Source organism: Carassius gibelio, chromosome B4 (assembly GCF_023724105.1).
Source record: "Carassius gibelio isolate Cgi1373 ecotype wild population from Czech Republic chromosome B4, carGib1.2-hapl.c, whole genome shotgun sequence".
Taxonomy (NCBI): Eukaryota; Metazoa; Chordata; class Actinopteri; order Cypriniformes; family Cyprinidae; genus Carassius; species Carassius gibelio.
Genome location: NC_068399.1, coordinates 2,949,056 through 2,973,006, shown reverse-complemented (window position 1 = coordinate 2,973,006; position 23,951 = coordinate 2,949,056). Strand labels below are relative to the sequence as shown.

The window sequence follows — 23,951 nt, the reverse complement described above, 5'->3', positions numbered from 1 at the left end:
AAATATCAGCAAAACAATATCTCAATCTGTCTCCAAGTTGGAAACAGCATGGAAGGCTGATCCTGTGAAAGACATGTGCAATTAGACAGGCCATTCAGTATCAGTTTGAGGCTAAGTTAATGGGCTAAAATAAGGGCAAGTAGATGTTTGACACTTACCCAGACTTCTGCTGACCTGTGTATGTACCAACTCGGATGTCGGTGGTGGTGGTATCGGTGGCACAACACCAAGCCGCCTTGGGTCGTCTGCTCTTAGGGACCTCTTTCGCGGCATCCCAATTCCGCTTGTGACCCTCCCTTGCAAGATGCGTGCTTGTAACTCGGTGATGTAATCATATGATTTTTGACACTTTATGGCGTAAAGGCTATATCTCCTTGCATTTTTATTGTACTTCTTACTGTAACTAAAATTCCCAAAAGAAAATTATTACAAGTCATTATGAGAAACAAACTGTCAAACTTGTGAATACATAATTTATATTGTGAATATGCAATTATTTGAATACAACAAATTTGGATGAGAGTTTGACATACACTTGATGGCCCTCAGCCGTTCTGTATGTTGGCCGTTCGCGGTGAAAATTGTAGTCCAGTGCTGCGAGCACAACTCTCGTGTCATACACTCAGGGAGTGAAGGCCTGGCGCTTGCTGGCATACATCAGAATGTGATTCTGAAATGACTCCAGATGTGATGTCGATCTGAAAAAATAAAATAGACCCTAAAAACAACCACCCACACATGACTTGTGGCACTGTTACATTTCTTTTTAAATGTCATGTCCCCACACTTTACCTGAAGCGCAGATACTTGTGGACATCCTTCTGCCAGCGCTTGTTGAGGACAATCTCCACTAGTGCTTTATGGCTCTTGGAATCTCTCTCAATCCACTCTTTATCCTGAATGTCTTCAAGGTGGTCGTGTTGGCAGCTTCCTGTTTCCCATGTGTGATTGTTGCAAACATGATGCAGAACTCCAATCCAAAGTGCCTAAGGAAAGTAAAAAAAAAAACACTAACACATTATCATATCACAAGTATTTGAATCATGGCATTATTACCATTTTTTCTTTTATAACATTGCTACTGCTTACAAGAAACTGCTGAAATGTTTCTGCTGTCTTGCAGCACCACAAGAAATGGTTTACTATATCCCTCAGCCAGTGAAGGAGAAGAGACTGTCCTTTCACCTTTCCTGCCTTATGATGATTAATAAAACACAAACAATGGAAGTTATTCCTTTTAAATAATTTGATGGAGATCTAACATAACAAAATTATTCCATCGACATGCAGGAAGGTACAATTCATTATTAATAAATTAGATTAGTGTTATAACTTACGATTGCTATTTTTTTGCACAGATTTTTGGCACCATGCCACATGTCCAGGCTGTGGTGAATTCTCAGATCCTTATATCTGCCTTTGTCTGGGTCTGTGAAGTATGTAATAATTTTAGTCCCAAGTGTCTCAATCAGCAATTCAATATTTCTATTCAAACATTTTATAATATGACCACTTACTCAAAAGGGCTCCAATCTGGACATGAGCGTCCGTGCAGAACTCAACTACCTTTATCTCTTGGGTAAGCTTGTCCACTGTCTGGATAAAACCCTCTTTCTCCATGATATTGGAGTTCCAGTTGGTCTGCCGCTTGTCTACAGTGGCCACATGGATGATTTCCTTAGAATCAAGCTCCATGGTTGTGTAGCTACAGTATTGGGCAGAATGCCCTGGTGAGTCATTTCTGCCGTCCCCTGAAGAAAAAAAAAGGTAATTTAAAAATACAACAACTGTACGATAGATGATTGCAAAATTAGTTTAATTGAATAGTACCATAACTTTTTATGTAGAAGAAGGTCAAATATAAAAATAAACACACCTAGGAGCACAACATCTTTCCCTTTTAGTCGGCTGATGGCCTCAGACCTCTTCTCTTCCCAGAAATCTTTAATAGGGTCAACACAGTAGGTTTCCTGGATGGTGTAGTGTGTGCTAGGGTTTACCATTCGCATGTTCATGAATTTAAATAGGAGAGCAACTTTAGTGTAGTTGTTTCCAGAGAATAAAATGTTTGTGGAAAGAAGAAAGTCCCCGGCCTGCATGTCAAACTTCAACACAGGCTGTGAGTGTCCATTGGGGCAGATCTGGTAAGATAAGGGTAGCAGTATAAATTCATAAGGCATATACAGTGCTGTCTGTTACCATACATTTTGATGTGATGTGAAAGGCTTACCCATTCAACACTCATTGCAGTGCCCCTGGTGGCGATGTTTGTTGAAAAGGGGGCAACACTGTCACACACCAAACCAGTCCTCAAGACACCAGTGCATCTTTTCACCCGCAAAGTTAAAAATGTGACAAGCTGCCTCAAGCAGTTCTCATAGAGCACTGCTGCTCTGACGCCAACAATGTCATCCTCACTGAGGACCTTCTGAGGGCCTGGCAAAATTGTCCGCTCATGACTCAAGGGCTCATCAAGAGGAACTTCAGGGGCAGGCAGATCATGCACGGTCTCATCAATCCCAATAGTTGGCAGATTAACCATGATCTTATTTATTACCCGAAACATCAGTGTGAACTAAAAGAATACAAAAACATTTCAAAATAGCACTGAATCTTTTTAAAATGTAAAAACTCAACACATAAACAAAGTAAAAAGTAGTAATAAATAATTCTCCGCAATTAAATTGTTGGAAGGTATTCCTCATCAGAGCTGTCATCCGGGTTACCATGAAGTGAGGGTCCCTCTTCTTCCCAATCAATCCTGTAAGATAAAAAAAAATGGAATGAATAAAAACAATTCAATAAAAATCCAAAGATAGAATAGAATAGAAGCCCACTTACACACTGTTCATGGGGTCATTGAAGGCATTTTCATTCAACTCCTCTTCAACAATACTCATGTCATGCATACTAAGAGAACAAAGGATATTTTAAAACATGTATCAGATGAAAACATGCAATTGAGAAGGGACACAGACTAAAGAACTAAAAAAAAAAAGATTTATGGGTCACCTCTGCTCAAGGGTTTCAATTTTCGGTGCACTCATATGTTCATCTCTAAAATAAATAATGATAACACACTCTGAAATATAGGTAGATAGAAGTTTTATATGAAACCTGAACAATTACAGAATAATTTCCATGGAATGACTTACTTACCTATCTGTTCCACTGGAAATGCTTGACAATGCTGGAGCATTTGCCACTTGAGAACGTTTTGCCTTGAGGGGGGTTGATGTGTTCCTAATCCAAAGGGTACTCTCATAACTGGACAAATCAGATGGGAAAATCAGATCAAGGTTTATTGACCAATTAATCTTACAAAAAAAAAAAGACAAAAGAAAATTGACTCCAGCAGTTTTTGACCCTCTTCAACGTTCACAAATAACACTATACGCGTAAAATACTGAATTACGGTATGCTTCTTTATTATTCAATGCGAGGACACAGTATAACTGATAAATAACAGAAAATGTCAGATAACATTAACTTGGTAGCCTTAGGTGTGCAAGCAATGCAAGAAAAATCGTATGCTCTTAAAATATTTCTATAGAATTTCTGGGTTACAAAAACTAAAACTTACAAATCTAGTTTTTAGCACCTTCGCTACATTAACAGTTACTCAATAGCTGCTATTCATCAAATAGCCTGTTTAACTTTTAACTATAAATGTTCGTCTATCTATATAATAACAACCAAGCAAAGAAAAAAATATTATAATATAGATTGTAACACTGACTTACCTGTCGAGAAGAAAACAGGCCACTTCAGCGTCTCTTTTAAAATCTTTATCCAGCATTAGCTCTTCCCCGACATTAACTCTTGTTTTCTGTAATCTACGGTCATGTTTCCTTTTACGTTCTATTTTTGACAGTTTTGGCGACGATGTTTTCTTCTCCTGTGGTGCGGCATATGTATGGTCCATAATAAGAATGCAATCCAGACTTTTAAACTTGCCGGTGCAGTTTCAAGCGCCTCTCACTGCTCTGCACCTGCGTTTCTGGCTCTGACCGAAAACGCGTTGTGGAAACGCGTTGGCTTAGTACTTTTTGTCCCTCTCTGCTATTATAGTTTTGCAAGATGGCGGAACTACATGGAAGCCTCCATCGACCTACCCGTCCCATGTATATAAAGATAATAAATTCTTCATTTACGAGGATTAGTTTAAACATTGGCATAGGTATTTGTACACCATTGAGGGCATATTTATGAATAAAAATATTGATTTTGGATAATAAAATGCCAAAAAAGTTACTTATTGTCCCTTTAAGAAAACTGTATACAGTACGCTTCAGATTAAACATTTAGCTTTATTATCCTAATGTAAAACGTAAGTAAGATGTTGAAATACATTTGAAAGAGATAGATATTATGCTTATGTCAAGGACTGCAACACTTTTTAATTACCATATATACATTTTTCCAACATTAGAATTCAGAAGTAGATTAAATAAATAAAATGATCAAATCCATGAAACTGTTCAAATGCAAACATTGTCCCCTGGCCAGTGTTGGGCAAGCAACTTGGAAAAATGTATTAAGCTAATCTCCATCAATCACTAAATGAAAAGCTACCCACCAAACGAAAATATAGCAAATGTAGCAAGTTAAGCTACAATAAAATGACAAAAGTACATAACTACATCAAAGCTACTTTATTAAAACATTTAACTAATTTCACTCCAAGCCATGGCTATCTAGTGATCAATAAAACTGTAAGACAAACTAATAGGCAAAAATGTCAAGATAGCTTATTAAACTGCTACAAAACCATAGCAACACAAACCAACAAAAACATCCTCACATAGCCAATTACAAAAATGGGAAGAGTATATATTGTAGAAGAGCCACACTGTTTGGACGTATACTTCATTTAGGGCACATTGGGAGGATACTTTGTATAAGATCACTAACGTTAATGTGGTTCAACCCACATTAGCAAAATTAAGACCTGCTCCAAACAGTAGCAGCCTGGCAAAAAAAAAAAAAGGACAAATGACGTTGAAGGTGAATTTAAGGAAAGAGTTTTCCTGAAGTCTGATAAGATTCACTGTTGAACTCGCACTTCTCTCCCCCTGCTCTCTCACTGCTGTCTCCTGTTCATGCTCCCCAGCTACCAAGCATCAGCGTCTGTCAACACCATGATTACGGCTACAGCCTAAACCACAGCAGAAACTCCGCTGGGAAATGTAGCTTCTGTGAATGCTACCATACTTAATCAGTAAAATAGTTTCACGTCTGAAAAGCTACTTGATGTAGAAAATAGCGACGCTACTGAGAAATGTAGGTAAACTAGTAACGGCGCTGTTTTGAATGCCGCTACTGCCCAACACTGCCCCTAACCAGTAAGTATATAAAAATAAACATACTTTGATGTGCTGCAACAGATCCTCAGCTCTTCCATGTCCCAGAAATTGTGAGCTAAAATACCTCAAGCGAACACAGCCATCCTCCAAAAAACGAATGTGTATGTCCATTTGTTTTTTCTTTGACGATTCATTCAGACTCTCATCATACATAAGTACGTTTGGTCCGGCATGATTGATAGCTTCAACCAGTTGCTTCTTAAAATTGGGGCGATGCCAAATTTGATCATGTAGCTGGTCTTGTCTTTGGCCAACGCGGACGATTTGGAAATCCGGGAACATCATGCTAAGCAGCTCTCCTATGCCATCATTGGACTTGAACGAGTGGTGTTTCACTGCCAAGTCTAAACACCATAGTACATTCAAGATTCAAGATTTTTATTTGTCACATACAAGATTATATATAGCATATATAACCAGCAGTGAAATGTGAGTCAGGTCCGCTCCATGGACAGTGCAATTGTTAAAGAAAACAACACAGATGAAAATATACATAAATATAGCTATGTAAGAATGAAATAAAAGTAAACAATACAAAATATAAGAATAAAATATGAATAAGATGTATATTGTAGATTCAGCCTGTAGCGTAGCGGTGGTGGTGCAGATCGTCTGTATGCTGGTGGTAGGATTACTGGCAGTGGACTGCGAGGAGCGAGCAAGGTTGATGGCGATGTAGCCGTTGGTCCAGCGCAAAACAGCGACAGCGGTAGCTGGGTGTTACGTCCCCGCATCCTGGCTTGGTGGCTTGTAGACTCCCTGTGGGAATTAACCGCCTTCACCCCCATCCCCAAGTAATATTTATTGTTTTCTTGCAAACGTTGCAAAAAGCTTCTCGGCTGTTTCCAACTACTGGCCTAAGCCAGTCTTTAAACCGAGCATCCTCCAGCCAGAGGTCCGAAAACATGCACTTGCCCATATTTACTTGGTAAACTTGCACGGAGCAGAGGTTTACCGCCAAGCTACCAGCTTGAACCGCCCAACGTACACATCGCGTGAAGTCATTCCGTTCACTCAGGTCCGACCTTTCTTTTCTCTGTCTTTGGGTCCGACTCAAAATAAAAATAAATTCATGGAAGTTTAGTAAGGAAATAAGCCTGCACACAGTTGGCCCGCGGGCCGTAGTTTGGACACCATTGATATAGACCCAGTTAGATGGAGCTTCGAAAATGTACTACCTCATCAGATGACGTTCACTACTTTTTACTACTTTTTTCTGGCCTTAATTTGGCATAATTTAATTTACTACCTTTTACAACGCCGCGGAAACCCAAATATTCAAATATTCCATCAGCCATTAATAGTAATGACTTCATTAATTTTTTCACTGATAAAATAGATTAGAAATACAATAACGAATGTAGATTCTACAGCATCTAACACTTCAGTTTCATCCATCAGGAAGAGCTAAATAAACTTATCACTGTATCTAAACCAACATGTTTATTAGATCCTGTACCAACTAAATTACTGAAAGAGTTGTTACCTGTAGCCGAAGAACCGCTTCTCAATATTATTAACTCAACGTTATCTTTAGGTCACGCCTGGTGGTTATTAAGAAACCAAAACTAGATGCTAGTCAACTAGCAAATTATAGGCCTATTTCAAATCTTCTATTTATGTCTTAAATTTTTGAAAAAGTTGTGTCTGCTCAATTGAGTACCTTCCTGCACAAAATCTAAGATGATTTAGATCCAACCTGTCCGATTGCTACCATTTTGTTTATTTAAATGGGGAGTCATCTCATTTATCAGCAGTAGAATGTGGAGTGCCACAAGGATCCGTCCTAGGTCCCCTTCTATTTTCAATATACATGTGTGACGCTATTAATGGAGGACAGGAGGCAAATGCAAGTAAATGATGTTTATTGAATGGAGGTAGTGATGAATGGATGCTGGAGAGTGACGCAGGGACCTCGACGGCAGCACAGACAGATGAGTAGGTGATTTGAGTACGATGGTAGAGATGATGGTGGTAGTAGATCCGTGAAAGGTGGTGATAATCCAGAATCGACCAAACAGGAAACACAGCAATAGCAGGAACACTGAAGGACAAACAGACATGAACCACGAGGACCTCAAACAACGATCTGACAAACAAGAGACGAAAGACAGGGCATTAAGTAGGCTGTTGGAATGAGCTGCCCCTGATCAGCGGTAACACCCACATGAAACAATTAACATGACGTTACATGAACACAGCAGGAGACAGTGCATTCATGAACCATGACAACATGTTGCCCCTTGGTAATATAAAAAAAAAATATGGGATTAGTTTCCACTGTTATGCTGATGATACTTAGCTATATATATCAACGAGACCAGATGAAACTTCTAAATTATCTAAGCTAACAGAGTGTGTTAAAAATGTAAAAGATTGGATGACCAATAATTTTCTTCTATTAAATTCGGATAAGATAGAGATATTAATTATAGGACAAAAAAAAAAAAAACAGTACACACAATCTAGACGAATGTACTGTTACTTCCTCTTCAGTCAAAAATCTGGGTGTTATATTAGACAGCAACTTTGCCAAGCTAAGAAACATGTTACCTGTTTCTGATGCAGAAAAGCTGGTTCATGCATTCATGACCTCTAGACTGGACTATTGTAATGCACTTCTAGGTGGTTGTCCTTCTTCAATAAACAAGCTACAAATAGTCCAAAAGAAGAGTCCTTACCAGGTCAAGAAAATATGATCATATTACCCCAATTTTACAGTCTCTGCACTGGCTACCTATTAAGTTCCATATCAGTAACACATTATCAGTACTTACCTATAAAGCCCTAAATGGTTTAGCTCCTGCATACCTAACTAGCCTTCTACCACGCTACAACCCATCACGCTCCCTAAGGTCAAAAAACTCTGGAATAGCCTTTCTGATAATGTTCGGGGTTCAGACACACTCTCTCTGTTTAAATCTAGATAAAAAATGCATCTCTTTCACCAAGCATTCGAATAATGTATCTCTTAAATTGTGAGTGTGGTTGCATCTGATTAAATGCGCATTCATATTCTTTAGCTTGGGTTAAACTAATTAATTTTACTTTGTTTGAACAGCAGCTATGCTAATGATTACTCTATTTGTTTCTATGTTTTGTAATTAGGATTTACACAAGCTCCAGTCTGGATCCAGAACACCTGAGAAAAGATGATGCTGACCCTCAGAGGACCTCAGATGATGCTATCCCTAAATCAACAAACAGAACTAACAAATATTGCTACAAGTGTGACTACATCATATAATAATTGCTGTTATAATGTTCATCGTCTGGCTGACTATGTCTTGTATTAATTTTTTTGAAAAATCCTGTCATATGCGCACAAACTGAAAGTCACCACTTATAAGCTACTACTAAATATTGTAGAAACATAATTTTTCTGTAATGTTGCTTTGTAATGATTTGTATCGTAAAAAGCGCTATACATATAAACTTAAACTGAATGGGCTAGTTACATATCTCCGCCATCTTGGATTTCCAGTCTTGCGAGTGTGTGCAAAGATACTTCTGGTTGTGTTAAACGCCAGTGCAGAGAACCGGAGAAATCCAAATATTACCTTCAGTATGTTTACAGGATTTATAATATTACTTCAAATGCAAATAAGATCTACACTGCTATTATTACTATGCTATAAATGTTAACTTAGCCAGTGCATATGAAACTTGCGTATGTTTGGGTCTGGTGAATGAATTAAATACATTAATGTTACCTACTGTTCACGAAATGAAAATTTAACTCATGATGTGTACACACAGATACATAATTTATTTTTACCTTAACAATTATGTAAATGTAAAAATTACTTATTTCTCGAAAATGTTTGTATTACATTTATTTTTTTGTTTTTGTTTAATTAAATATTCACCTTGTGAGATGTGGGCTGTGATTTATGTTCACATTTCTCAATTGTGCACATTAGTTTGTTTCAACATCATTTTCACAACATTTCTTTATTATTTTACATAGTTAACTTTGCATCAAACATTTTTAAATGAATAAAAACACGATGTAAAATAATACAACTAATACATGACTAAATTTAATATGTTTTGTCTGAAGAATTCGTAACAAAATACATGTGCTGCTCATAGACAAAATTATTTATGCTGCAGATATTTCACAAAACAGATAAACATTAATAAAAACACACTTGAATGCAAACAGCGGTCTTTTAATTAATGCAAACCTACCATAATAGCATTACGTTAAATTGTACACCGTTATAAACTGTTATCAAATAAAGTTAATAAAACATACATTCGTTATCAGAAATATCTGTCTCGTTTGACAGAAACCTTATGATCTTATAGATAACAGTCAGAACAAAATCAGCTCTCCGAAAATGTAAAGTATTGCATATTTGAGTGGTTTGTGTTTGAAAGAAGAAATCCCTGTGGACTGATTAACCTGACGCTGAACCGCATAATCAACAGAAGAATAAAGCAATCTCAGCATTGTATCTTGATGAATTTCCACACAGAGGTACGCAAAAATGTAGGGAGGATGTTTCCTCGTGACTTCGATATACCACTATTCACTGTTAAATTTGAAAAACATTAATTATATCCATCTAGCCAAGTTTAATATGTAAGTTTCCCTTACAGGAAATGCAAGCATTGCAAGACCGAAAGTATGTATGCACAGACTCGCGTTGCTGAAGCTCACTGGCGCCATCTTGTGCACCTAGCCCAATGAATAACAACAAATGTTTTTGAACCAGATCACCTACCCCGCCTTTAGTTTAAAACCAACAATTTTAACGTTTTACCTGCAACCAGGGATTTAAATTCGCTTTTCCACTCACCAGCCAATTTGGCTACTAAACTTTTAAGGTACTGGCCATTCATAACTTCTACTAGCCAACACCCAGAAATAAACCAAAAGCTTGAGGTGAACGTGACAAAGCGACCATTAATATTTTCTGGAAATTTATTATTAAAGATATTTTGATAATACTTTGCTAAGTGTGTTATTGTGATGATATCTTAAGACTGTGGACAGCTGACTCCTAACGTTTTTGACATATTTCGTATTCTGTGTGCTCAGTTCACAGCAGTGATAGAAATTGATATTTTCCAGTAAGTTTAAATCGATTTTTACCTTTATAAAGCCAGTGTGCTTCATCACTTGAGTCTAATTCTCAAGTTTAAACACTCAGTTATAATAATAAGTTAAGCCTGTTATTAAACAAAAAGTATCGACACAATCTTTGCAGAAGTTGCTTATGAAGTGGCATTTAGAGGTAGGCTATTTACACAGTGTAGCTTAGAGGTACATGGAATGCTTTAACCTGCAGTTTCAAATGCATAAATGTTTTGTTATTTGATACTTTTAATTTTGAATAAAATGTAAACTACGGTTAATAAGTGAGGTTGATAAGTAAGTCATGGCAAATGAACCAAAACTTTTAAATGGTTGATTCATTCAGGAACAAACACCATAATGTTGCTCAGAGGCTGTGTTTACACTTGGCATTAACAAGCCATCACTGTGATCTGATCAAGCAGATCGAATCATCAGTCAATAAGAACATAGCATGTTTACACTTGTCTCTTCTGGTTAGGGTACAAATTTTTGGACCTGTGTAGACCTCTAGTGCAAAGTCAACCTGAAGCAGTGGGTTTTCTTTTGAAAACCATTTTCAGTTGTGGGACATTATACAAATCAAAGATAAGTGTATAAGTCTCACTAGTTTCCACGCGGGTGTTCTCCATCTTTTTTTCTGATAGTTCACTAGAGAGAGAGTGGCTTTTTGCGTGATGTTGACTTTGCGAATGCAGACACGCATTCTGTACTGCGTTTACATTACACTGAGATCCGATCGCAATTCGATCGCAATCCGAGTCAGTTATTTTGTTCCGTTTATTGCTAGTTATCACTGTCAGTCATAGAAACAGAGTTGGATTATCCATAAGGGCACTTGGGCCAGTGCTCAGGGGCACCAATCATTCACAACAACTAGGGGGGTACCACATGACACAAGCTTTAAAAATATTTTTCGTAAATTGATTTATATAAACTTGAAATTCTTGAAAGACCATACATAACTTTTATGAACACTAACTTAACAATAATAATAAATTATAAATAAATAAAGATTACATGACCACTATCAGTCCCCCCCTTCCGTCCCCAATCTGTCAGAGTTGAGTTGGTCCACAACAAGTACGCTCAAATGTGTAATTTTTTTAACAGCTACAGAAAATTAATCAAAATGGACTGACGTCAATTGAGTGGTTTTGCAAAAAGAAAGTTAAAGAAAGACAAGGACGCTAGATGTTTAGATACAATTCAAAATGTTCCAGGGATCGAAAGTTTTTTTTAAACGAGTGAAGAATGAGCTCAGGACTACAATGACACAGAAGCAATTGACTGCACTCTCCTTGTTTGCCGTTAAAGTTAAAACATTACCGTCTATTACCGCCGCAAGGGGGCGCTCTATGCTGCTCAGTGCTCCTGTAGTCTACACTAAAGACATAGAGCGCCCTCTCGCAGCTGTAGACGGTAATGTTTTCTCTTGGTTCTTGGTTCTAAATAAATAGACTTATAGTCCAGTGTGACTTATATGTTTTTTTCCTCATCATGACGTATTTTTGGACTGATGCGACTTCATTCATTCATCATTCATTTATTTATTTATAAAGGGACCATGCACAATTTTTAACATAAAATTCACATTTCATACATTGCACTGGATTTAGGTATAGTGGTATATAGTGGTATAGTGGTTTGAGGTATAGTGCTCAGGGGCACCACACTGTCTTAATACGGCCCTGCATAGAAATTACTTGTGAAACAATTGTTTTCGTGAGGCAGCCTTCAATCTTAAATTGTAGTGTTTTTTCATTGAGGCCAGAGGAGAACTGGTCCCCCAACTAAGTCTAGTATCTCAAGTTTTTTATTCCACTACACCTGATTTTGTGTTCCCTGCCATTGTCACCTTTGGCCTGCTCAGTTATATTCATAAAGTTATATTCAGAAATAATCAATTAGGCTGCACTGACACTGTTTACAACTGGCCACCTTATGTGTTTTCTCTGATTGGATAGATATCCAATCGTGAAAAGACTACTTATAAATGCAATTCGAAATGCTTTCGAGACAGATTTTAATGTGAATGCTCAAACCACTTTAGGAGGTGGTCTGGACCGCATTCCAGATGTAACTGGATAAGTGTAAATGCATCTTCTTGTTAAAAAAGAAGAAATGTTATAGTAATAAACCCCGAAATGTTATAGTAATAAACTGCATTTTTTGGGCTATGATATAAAGTAAGAAATGACTAATCCAACATGCATCATGAAAAAGGAGACTTAACGATTTTACGTGCTGATGCCTGTGCTCTCTCCTATTACCCTCTTTGATCTTAAAGTTAGCTGATGATGAATATATGTAGTGCATATCGGTTGGTTTCATTGTCTTGAAATCTGTTTTTGCATATAGTACAAGAACTGAAGATCATATACAGGTGCTGGTCAAATAATTAGAATATCAATAATCTATAAAAATGTATTTTTCACTAATTCCATTCAAAAAGTGAAACTTGTATATTATATTCATTACACACAGATTGATATATTTCAAATGTTTATTTCTTTTAATTATGATGATTATAACTAACAACTAAGGAAAATCTCAAATTTAGTATCTCAGAAAATTACAATATTGTGAAAAGGTTCAATAATGAAGACACCTGGTGCCACACTCGAATCAGTTACTTAACTCAAAACACCTGCAAAGGCCTTTAAATGGTCTCTCAGTCTAGTTCTGTAGGCTACACAATCATGGGGAAGACTGCTGACTTGACAGTTGTCCAAAAGACAATCATTGACACCTTACACTAGGAGGGCAAGACACAAAACATAATTGCAAAAGAGGCTAACTGTTCACAGAGCTCTATGTCTAAGCACATTAATAGAAAGGCGAAGGGAAGGAAAAGATGTGGTAGAAAAAAAGTGTACAAGCAATACGGATAACCGCACCCTGGAGAGGATTGTGAAACAAAACCCATTCAAAAATGTGGGGGAGATTCACAAAGAGTGGACTGCAGCTGGAGTCAGTGATTCAAGAAACACTACACACAGACGCATGCAAGACATGAGTGTCAGCTGTTGCATTCCTTTTGTCAAGCCGCTTTTGAACAACAGACAGCGTCAGAAGCGTCTAAATACATAAAGGACTGGACTGCTGTTGAGTGGTCCAAAATTATGTTCTCTGATGAAAGTTAATTTTGCATTTCCTTTGGAAATCAGGGTCCCAGAGTTTGTAGGAAGAGAGGCACACAATCCACGTTGCTTGAGGTCCAGTGTAAAGTTTCCACAGTCAGTGATGGTTTGGGGTGCCATGTCATTTGCTGGTGTTGGTCCACTCTGTTTTCTGAGGTCCAAGGTCAACGTAGCCGTATACCAGGAAGTTTAAGAGCACTTCATGTTTCCTGCTGCTGAACAACTTTATGGAGATCCAGATTTCATTTTCCAACAGGACTTGGCACCTGCACCTAGTGCCAAAGCTATAGAAAATATATGGGGTATTGTGAAGAGGAAGATGCGATATGCCAGACCCAACAATGCAGAAGAGCTGAAGGCCACTATCAGAGCAACCTGGGCTCTCATAACGCCGGAGCAGTGCCACAGAACGATCGACTCCATCCCACGCCACATTGCAGCAGTAATTCAGGGAAAAGTAGCCCAAACTAAGTATTGAGTGCTGTACATGCTCACACTTTTCATGTTCATAGTTTTCAGTTGGACAAGATTTCTAAAAATCTACCAGTCTCTGACATCAGTCAGAGGAAAGTTTGCCCCACTCCTCAATGCAAAATTGTTTCAGCTGTGAGATATTTGATGGGTTTGTGGCATGTACAGCACGTTTCAAGTCAGCCCACAGCATTTCAATGGGATTCAGATCAAGGCTTTGACTCTGCTATTCCATTTGCTTTATTTACTGGTATGTTTTGAGTCATTGTCCTGTTGCAGGATCCAGTTCTGCTTCAGCTTACGTTTATTTTTACAGATGGTCTCACATGTTCCTCAAGCACCCTGATACACAGTAGAATTAATGGTGAATTCTATGAAGGTGAACTGGCCAGGTCCTGCTACAGCAAAACACCCCCAAACCAGGACACTTCCACCTCCATGTTTTGCAGCTGGTATGAGGTTCCTTTCCTGGAATTCTGTATTTGATTTACACCAAACATGTCCTCTGTTGCGGTTTCAAAATCAAATTTTAGACTCATCTGTCCAAATAACATTATTCCAGAAGTCCTGGTCTTTGGCTACATTCTCTCTGGCAAACTTCAGTCTGGCCTTTGTTTTTTTTTTTTTAGAGAGAGCAGGGGTTTCCTCCTTGCACACCTCCCATGAAAGTTAAACTACCGTAGTCTCTTTGTGATTGTAGAGACATGCACTTTCACATCAACAGTAGCAAGAGCTTGCAGTAGGTCCTGTGATGAATTTTAGGTTTTTTTGATGACTTCAGGGTGAACTTGCTTGGACAGCCAGACCTGGGCATGTTGACAGTTGTTATGAATGTCCTCCACTTGTAGACTATTTTCCGGACAGTGGAATGGCTGATTTCAAAATCTTTGGAGATCTTTTTAAACCCCTTTCCGCTCTCATAAGCTTCCACAATCTTCTTTCTGAAGGCCCCAGATATCTTATTTGACTTCACCATGGTGTCCACTCTCACTTCAATAGCCAAGAGCACACCAAACCAAATGTGTGAGATTTAAATAGGACAAGCCTCCTCCTAAAACAATGTTCTATTCATGTGCACCTGATATGATACACCTGTGTGTGATTTTAGCCAATTTCAGTGGGAATAATTATCCTAAATTTTCCTCACCACAAATTGTTGTTTTTTTTAAACAGATTTTAAAGAACGTTTTGGAAGGTCTAATCTTCATAATATCTTAGTATTCAAATATTGAAAAAAAACACACAGGCTTCCATAGGGTGTCCATATTTTTTTCACATGACTGTATATTTTGTATTTTTATTTGTAATCAAGTAATGCCCAATACAGCCTATGCATAGCACTTGATTTCTTTGTTCAAATATATTACATGATTAAAACAAATCTAGAAAACTGAGCAACCACATTGCTACATTAAACTCTGTAAAAGGTTCAGTAGGTGCCTCATCTGCGGCCATTTTAGGTGCACATTAAAACTGAATTAGCAGCAAGTTAACTTCATGACTACCATTAACGCCAGCGCAAATATAGGTTAAAGAGCTTAAACTCCAGGTTTGCAAGCTGTCAGGTTAAAGTATCAGATTTGATGTTAATATTTATTCATCATCATCATGTCTTGTTATTTCTTAGTGGACTTCAAAGAAGTCAGAGAAAGCCAGAGCCTTATGACCGGTTTATCAATATCCTTGTGTTCATTGGATAAAAAGAAACTGAAAAGAAACTAAGTAAACATTAATTTGATTACTTATTTTCTTAACCCCCAAGGTTTCTATAGATATCTCGATATATAGATGTAGACAATATGGCCTTAATAACGGTGGTGTGGAAAATCTAATATCATGACAGTCCTAATTTATATATTGATGGTAAGATAGAATTTGATAAATATAAATTTGCTAACCAATTAAAAAAAAAAAATTATCATCAAGTGGATTAAGCTTCCTCTGTCCAAGGGAAGTTATGGGATTGATTTTAAGAGATTCTATATATATATATATATATATATAAACAGGGGGTGTTACAATTTTTTGGTTCTTCTTTCACTAAAATTTATGTAAATTAAATGATTAAAATGCTAGAAGAGTCAACTGGGAAGGACTGATATTCCTGCAGACATTATAGCTTCAACTATTAATTTTTTTTATCTTTCCTTGGAAAATTGTTTAGTTCCTTTTGATATGAAGCTAGCCAAAATAATTGCATTATCCAAAAAAGCAAATAAACAGGATCCTGGAAATTATCGACCAATCTCCATTTGTATCGTGGCTTAAAACATTTTAGAAAAGATTGTGTATAAACAGACGTATGAATATGTAAGTAAATTGATGGGGTTCTTTCTGAGGAAAAAATGGTTAAACATGGTGTCCCTCAAGGAAGTGTTTCAGACCCTCTTTTGTTTCTTTTATATATTAATGACATACTAGCAGTTTGTGATTGTAATTTTATTTTATGATTCAGCTTTATTAATTTCAGACAAGGTGGTTGATAGGATACAAACTAATGTAAGGTAAAAGACTGGCTTTCTGAAAATAATGTTGAATTTGCATAAAACTAAATTCATATTATTTGGAACTAAACATGCATCAAGAGTATCTCTAAAGCAAGCCAACACAAAAACTTCCGCAAATGAAACTGAAAATACCTTGCGGATGCTTAACACACAATCATCTTCATTAAAAGTAGCGATCTTACGCAGTGTTCATACTGGACGATTTTAGCCCAATTTTTCACTCGCAGACATGTTTTGATAAATCACAAACAAATGGCTGAAATCGGAGGCAGATAGGTGCTTTTTCACACGACTGACAATCACACAGTGTGAATTGTTAAAGATGAAATCTGAGGGAATTGCAGACAGGTAGCCGACGCCCACAATTTTTTTGCCATTTTAAATATCTGGAGCTGTTGGCGATTTACAATCGCGCTCTATGCAATGATTTGTTGGATTTCAATGATGACTGAAAACTATATTGGGAACAACCTACAGCCAATAAGAGAATAGGGGCATGACAAAGGGAAGTTGGAGGATGAGATGTAGACCAGAATATCAGTATTTTAATAGATATACATACAAACAAGCATTAATATTTGCTTGACCAGCCACAAAATAAGGAATTGAATTATACTGAGTTATACAAGACAACTGACTTCTAGCAAAGCAGATGGTCACATACACAGCGGTTAAAAATTTTGAAGAGTCTATCTAGAGGAGAACAACGCAAATTGTCATAAAGGTGGATGATCAGATTTGGGTCACTTTCGGCTGCGGTGAGAACGTAGCTTTAATTTCACACAGATACGTATTTGCTGGTGCCATTTTAAGCTACTGAGCCATTTAAAACGCTTTCCACACGAAGAACACAAATATGGTTTCACATCTGCATGACTTTTCAGGTGTATTTGTAAGTGTAATGGCAAAATAAATGTTTTATTACACTGATCACAATTAAACTGCCTTCCTCCAGAGCGATCGTGCTTTTGATCTTTCAAACTGCTCCTTTTTCTAAGCCTCTTTCCGCTCACAGAGCACTGCAGCTTCTTTCCAGTATGTGTTTGCAAATGACGTTTCAGGTCTCTTTTATATTTGAAGCTCCTCTTACACTGAAGACAGGCAAATGGTTTCCCTCCAGTGTGGATTCTCATATGGGCCTTAAATTTTCCTTTCAGTCTGAAACTCTCTCCACAGTGAGTGCAGATGAAAGACTCTCGAGAATGAACTTTTTCATGCCAGCTAAGGCGTCTCTTGTCTGGGAATCTCTGTCCACAATGCTGACAATTATACTCTTTTGAGTGAATCCTCATGTGGTAAGTAAGGTTTGTTTCACATGAAAAACATTTTCCACACTGACCACACACAAAAGGCTTCTCTCCTGTGTGAGTTTTCATGTGAATCTTAAGATGTCCCTTTTGTGTGAAGCTCTTCTCACACAGTTTGCAGTTAAAGGGCTTCTCTCCTGTGTGACTTCTAATGTGGGCATTAAGGGTTGATTTACCGGAGAAGTTCTTCCCACAAAATGTGCAGATGTAAGGACTCTCTCCAGTGTGACATTTCAGGTGTAAATCAAGGGTTGTTTTATGCCTGAAACACTTTCCACACTGAACACATGGAAACGGCTTCTCTTGAGTGTGAACGATCATGTGAGTCTTCAGAGATCCGTTGCATGAGAAGCTTTTCCCACACAGTTTGCAGGTAAAAGGCTTCTCTCCAGTATGAGTTCTCATGTGGGTATCGAAGTGTGTTTTATATGTGAAGCTATTCCCACACACACTACAGATAAAAGGATTCTCTCCAGCGTGAAGTCTTGTATGATTTTTGAGATTTCCTCTACAACTGAAACTCTCTCCACACCGTTTACATGTAAAACCATTATCTCCTGAGTTTTTTTTCTTCGTGTGGTAATCGAAGGATACTTTCTGTATGAAACTCATTCCACACTGATCACATGTGAATGACTTTTCTCCAGTGTGACGTTTCATGTGGAAATCAAGGCTTTGTTTATGTGCTAAACATTGTCCACACAGTTGGCATATGAAAGGCTTCATTCCAGTATGAACGTTCATGTGGCATTTAAGGTTTGTTTTACGTGAGAATCTCTTTCCACACTCATGGCATTTGAAAGGCTTCACTCCAGTATGAACGTTCATGTGCATTTGAAGGGTATATTTATGTTTGAAACTCTTTTCACATTGATGGCAGATGAAGCAACTGCTAGATTCGGTTTTCTGAACTTTTTTTGGTGATGAAGTTGTTTCAGACTGCATGGATGTTTCCCCAGTTTTGAATTCAAGTCTCTCATATTGATCTTGCCTCTCTTCTTTCACCACCATCAGGTCTAAAGTGAAAAAACACAAATACAGATTAGTGGCACTTCAAAGACTTGAAGCAACAGAACTCAAAACCAAGATAAAATCATTGAAACATCAAAACCAAAAAATGTCCAACAAAACTGGGATTTGTTGATATTATAGACCAGTCACTCCTGGTCTTAGGGACACCATTGCTCGGCTCATTTTATGTCTCCATTTTGACACACCTGATTCAGATCACCAGCTCTTTAGGTGAGAGCACCATTAACTCAGTGTATCGGAAAAGGGAAACATTGAATAAAAAAAGGTGCAGAGTGGTGGGTCCCCAGAACTAGGACTGAAAACCACTGTTACAGACTAATCATGTATCTGCCAATCATTTTTTAAAACTTTATTTAAATTTGACAATAAGCTCTAGCACAAATAAGGTCTTAAATCTATCCGACTCCTAAAAATGTTTAAACAAATAGACATTTTGTCAAGTACAAGTATGGAGTTCATCAGGGCTCAGTATTAGGTCCTCTGCTTTTCTCTTAGTACAGGGTTCCTCAAAATCTTGTCCTGGAGAGCCAATGCGCTGCAGAGTTTAACTCCAACCTTGATCAAACTCACCTACCTGTGATTTTCTCTGATTTTAGATACATAATATTTTCACAAAACTGACATATCAAAGTTTACAGTTCAGGAAACATAATTACTCCGACTGTTGTGATAATACAGATATATAAGCTCAAACATTAAAACAAAATGTAAAATATTAAAAACATTTTTTACATATATAAAACTAAAATTATGATGTAGGACATGATTTTAGATACCTAATGAAGCTAAAGCCACAAGTCTACTAATACTTCATTTTGATATTTCAGAATATAATTTCACAATCTACTCTTGTAACTGTGCACAATTTTGTGTGTTTTTAGAGAAGGCTCATAAAAGGCTTCAATCTCAGTAACCATTTACCCCACTTTTATCCAAAGTCTTACTACAACAAAATATTTTTTCACGACCTTACGTAAATGATTGATAAAATGCATTATGAAGAAGAACTGCATCTGCTATTAGTAGAATAGCCGTTGTTAATGGATTCCAGCATTCACACTGCACGCGGTTGCGGTCAGTCCGTTCCAGGAGTAGTACGTCTCCAGCAGTACAGCGATCGTTTACGTACCGAGTCTATTTTTGCTGTGCTGCATGCGCTGAATTAAAGTGACAACGCATTGTTTGCGGTATAAATGAACATGGATTGACACGGAAATGCAGTCATTTCACAATATATGTATACTAATTAAAGCCTACTGTGTTTCACACGCAACACATGGGTTTTGTCTAGATTTAAAACAAGAAAAAGAGCAACTTTAGGGAAACAAGGCAACATTATATATGCACTTTTATAGAGGCAGAAAAACAAAGTTATTTAAGACCCGTTTGATTGCGTGTAATAAAGATTTAAATGCAAAGTTTTAATTTTAAATGTTTGTGATATCCTAACAAGAAAAGTAGGCTAATGTTGTGTTTAAATGTGTTGCAGCTTGTTTCAGCAACTTATTATAAAAACCTAGAAGTGAAATGCATGAATAATACGTTGTTTATATTTTAATTTAAATACGTTTATGAAAGATTGTTACTGTGCTGTGATGAAAGAGTACCACAATGCTTTTTTTTTACATGATTTGATATCATATGGACAAAGCTTGTGTTTTGTGGCTTAAACAGCCGCGGATCAGTAGCGGACTGCAAACGCTTCCTGTGTGAAAGCAACTCAATCAGTATTCGCACTAGCTCTGAACTAGCACCAGGTTTCCTACTGGTTGGAAAAGAGGCCTCTGTTTTCCCAGAGCTCCCAAATCCAGTGGCTACGAAGCTAGCACTCATGAATCTACACACTCTAGAATGGACCACCCCCTTCCTTCATTTCCACTGGTCTTGCCCAAAAAAAGTTTAATCTCCAATGGTACCACCTAGTCTTTTTTCTCTACTGCTTCTGCTCAGCATCCTGATTCCTGTTGCCCAGCAGTGGGAAGTCATACATAGCCCCATTATCCTTCCATCCAGCTCCCTGGCTCCTTCCTTACACTGGATAGACCCTGCTTTCCCGTCATGAGCTCAGTCTAGGTGCTTGGATTCCTTGCCTCCACCTTGATCAGTTCACCCATCAGCACCATTTCCTTTTGTCCACTCCGTCCATCATCCCACAGACTTAGCATTCAAATTGGCTCTGATACTGCCCTTTTCTGCCAGATCCAGATCCAATATTTTGTATATACTATACTGTGTTATTGTCAAGCCTCACAAAGGGCACAATCACATTATAAAGCAAGATAATCACAGCAAGTCTTCCAGGTCCTGAAGCAGCAAAACAGCCCCAGACCATCACATAACCACCACCATATTTTACTGCTGGTATAATGTTCTTTTTCTGAAATACGGTGTTACTTTTACACCAGTCCGAATGGGACACCAGTCCAAAAGTTCTTTTGTCTGGTCAGTCCACAGAGTAATTTCCCAAAAGTCTTGGGGATCAAGATGTTTTCTGGCAAAATGAGACAAGCTTTTATGTCCTTTTTTCTCAGCAGCGGTTTTTGTCTTGGAACTCTGTCATGCAGACCATTTTTGTCCAGTCTCTTTCTTATGGTGGAGTCATGAAAACTGATCTTAACCAAGCCAAGTGAGGCCTGCCGTTCTTTGGATGTTATTGTGGGTCTTTTGTGACCTCTTGGATGAGTTGTCGCTGTGCTCTTGGGGTAATTTAGGTCGGCCGGCCACTCCTAGGAAGGTTCTCCACTGTTCCATGTTCTTGACATTTGTGAATAATGGCTCTCATTTCGGTTCACTGAAGGCCCAAAGCTTTAGAAATGGCTTTATAACCTTTCCCAGACTGATAGATTTCAATTACTTTCTTTCTAATTTGTTTCTGAATTTATTTGCATCTTTGAGGATCTTTTAGTCTACTACAATTTGTCAGGCAGGTCCTATTTTAGAGATTTCTTTATTGCAAAAAGGTGTGGCACTAATCAGGCCTGCGTGTGGCTAGAGAAATTGAAGTAAGGTGTGATAACCCACAGTGTTTTTCACACAGGGCCATGAATTTATTGATTTGGTGACTTTGCTGGAGATAACACAGGCCTAATGCTCATATGACATTCTTCAGAAACATCATGTATTTCTGTAGAGCTGGACATTGTAATAAGGATCAAATGAGTGAGTTCAGCTTTGAAAATAGAAACTAACCTGTTTGTTCCTCAGTTTGGTCATGTTTCAGACTAAATGTTTCTTCAATCCTCAAGTTTTCTCTCTCCTCTTTAATAAACGCCATCTTTATAACAGTGTCACGTGGATCTCAGCTGCTTCAGCAGGAGTTTTCTGTGTGTTTGGTCACACCATCCTGTTTAAGATCAGAATAATTAGGAAACGCAACAATAAATGCAAACTAAATCTCTTTGGCTGCCTCTCATTCTGCTCCCAAGTCAGAGTTAATGGCCTTAAATCATCTAAGTAAACAAAAAAACATCAGCATGCTTTGTATTTGATATTAGATTAGTGTTGCCAATCTTTCCCTATGATACTGAACCGTCTCGTATTTAAATCATCACAGAAGCGTTTATGAAAGCCATATGAAATGCAGTTTTTCCCATATTTTCAGTGAAACACCATACTCAACAAACGCAGAACGATCCTCTGTGGTTCCCTTTTGGTTATTTTTGGGAACCAAATCATAGGAACCTTCCCAGATCCTTCCCTGCAAGTAATTTTTAGTTTTATTTTCATAACCATGTAAAGGAATAAAAATATTGCAGAGTGATGACCAGCAGAGAGATTACTCTAATGATGAAATTTGACATTTTCATTAACAGAATTTAATCTCTGAAATAAGCATTTAATAAAATGTAAAAGTCAAAGCAGCGAAAACACATCATAATAATCAGATGAATGCTGTTTTATAGCTAAAATATTAAGCAAAGGTTAAGCGTAGTGTAAAAAGCAAAACATAAAAATGGTAACGTCTTTTATTTTCCTTATATGTTATACATACCTTATATATTTCCGTATATAAGTTGTTGTTATTATGTTATTATTTTTATTATTATCTACACATTTAACACATTATATTTAATAGGTAACGGTTTCAGGAAAATAATTGCTTCTGGTTTGTAACAGTGTAAACACTGAATCATTTTGTGAAGCATCCACACTGTTTTGTTTCCTCAAGCTTGGTTTCTCTCGTCAGTACTTCCCAGTGAGTGAACTAGTCTTCACGATAAACTGATTCACTACATAGGGAGCAGAATGAGACCTAGCTTTTGTTACTTGTGTGTGAGTGCTGTTTACTCATTACAATACGGTTTATTTATAAAGATAAAGCATCACAGTTTTACTTAATCTATAATTAAGCTATTTTACGTTGTTTGTAAAAAAAAAAAACTATGACGTTTTCTTTACTTTTTGCATCGATTTAAATGCTTTCAAAGCTTATAAACACACAAACCTTTCTTCAGGCCGATCTCAACAGACGCAGAGAGCAATGCACGGCGCAGTCTTATGACGTCACACTACGACACCAAAATAAAAGTCCTCTTATCACTCAGCTGTCTCAACTACATAAATTATCATTTAAATTCTAGAGTTTTTCAGAATTGATTAATTGGTGAAATGGATATTTAAACAAATGTTATCCAATGATGTGTTGAACATATTAAGGATTACAAATGAAAGAATATGAGATTCTGTCTTAAAGACAGAACTTTAATATGTTTCCCAATGGATAAATACTATAGTAATTTATAGGAAATTCTATGGTGTTTTTGAATCATAGTATTGGAAATACTTTCATTAATCTGTTGTGTTAATTATATTGTTGCTGCAGTAATATAACAACTATAGTAAGATAAACAAATTACTGACCAATATTAACAAGTTTTCTACAACTATAGGGTATATTATACCACAATACAACACGGTTTGCTATAGTAAAAGTATACTACTGAATTTATTACAGTTTATCAGTTCACTGTACAGTATGCTGTAGCATTTATTAACAAAGTGTTGTATATACTATAAAATATACAGTTTAATACACTTTA

General features: G+C 37.2%; 2 protein-coding genes across 2 annotated transcripts; both read right to left on the bottom strand.

Moving 5' to 3' along the window:
- Positions 1–516: 516 nt before the first annotated feature.
- On the bottom strand, positions 517–2,909 carry LOC127956322 (uncharacterized). Its single transcript, XM_052554162.1, has 9 exons — positions 2,846–2,909; positions 2,727–2,761; positions 2,231–2,575; positions 1,877–2,141; positions 1,518–1,751; positions 1,338–1,429; positions 1,090–1,194; positions 793–986; positions 517–698 (listed from the first exon to the last, which is right to left on the bottom strand). The coding sequence occupies exons 1-9, from the start codon at positions 2,907–2,909 to the stop codon at positions 623–625; spliced, it is 1,410 nt and encodes a 469-aa protein (XP_052410122.1). The 3' UTR covers positions 517–622.
- A 14,187-nt stretch (positions 2,910–17,096) lies between these two features.
- LOC127955951 (gastrula zinc finger protein XlCGF57.1) lies at positions 17,097–23,435 on the bottom strand. Its single transcript, XM_052553645.1, has 3 exons — positions 23,357–23,435; positions 22,102–22,255; positions 17,097–18,896 (listed from the first exon to the last, which is right to left on the bottom strand). Exons 2-3 carry the CDS (start codon positions 22,184–22,186, stop codon positions 17,317–17,319), a joined length of 1,665 nt encoding a protein of 554 aa, XP_052409605.1. The 5' UTR covers positions 22,187–22,255; positions 23,357–23,435; the 3' UTR covers positions 17,097–17,316.
- Positions 23,436–23,951: the final 516 nt, after the last annotated feature.

Bases quoted from the DNA above. Each gene is read 5' to 3' on its own strand.
- LOC127956322 (XM_052554162.1), bottom strand. From the start codon at position 2,909: ATGCATGACATGAGTATTGTTGAAGAGGAGTTGAATGAAAATGCCTTC. The intron at 2,762-2,845 runs GTGTGTAAGTGG...TTTATCTTACAG, and splicing joins CTTCAATGACCCCATGAACA to GATTGATTGGGAAGAAGAGG. The intron at 1,752-1,876 runs GTGTGTTTATTT...TTTTTTCTTCAG, and splicing joins GAAAGATGTTGTGCTCCTAG to GGGACGGCAGAAATGACTCA.
- LOC127955951 (XM_052553645.1), bottom strand. From the start codon at position 22,186: ATGGCGTTTATTAAAGAGGAGAGAGAAAACTTGAGGATTGAAGAAACA. The intron at 18,897-22,101 runs GTTAGTTTCTAT...TTTTCACTTTAG, and splicing joins CCAAACTGAGGAACAAACAG to ACCTGATGGTGGTGAAAGAA.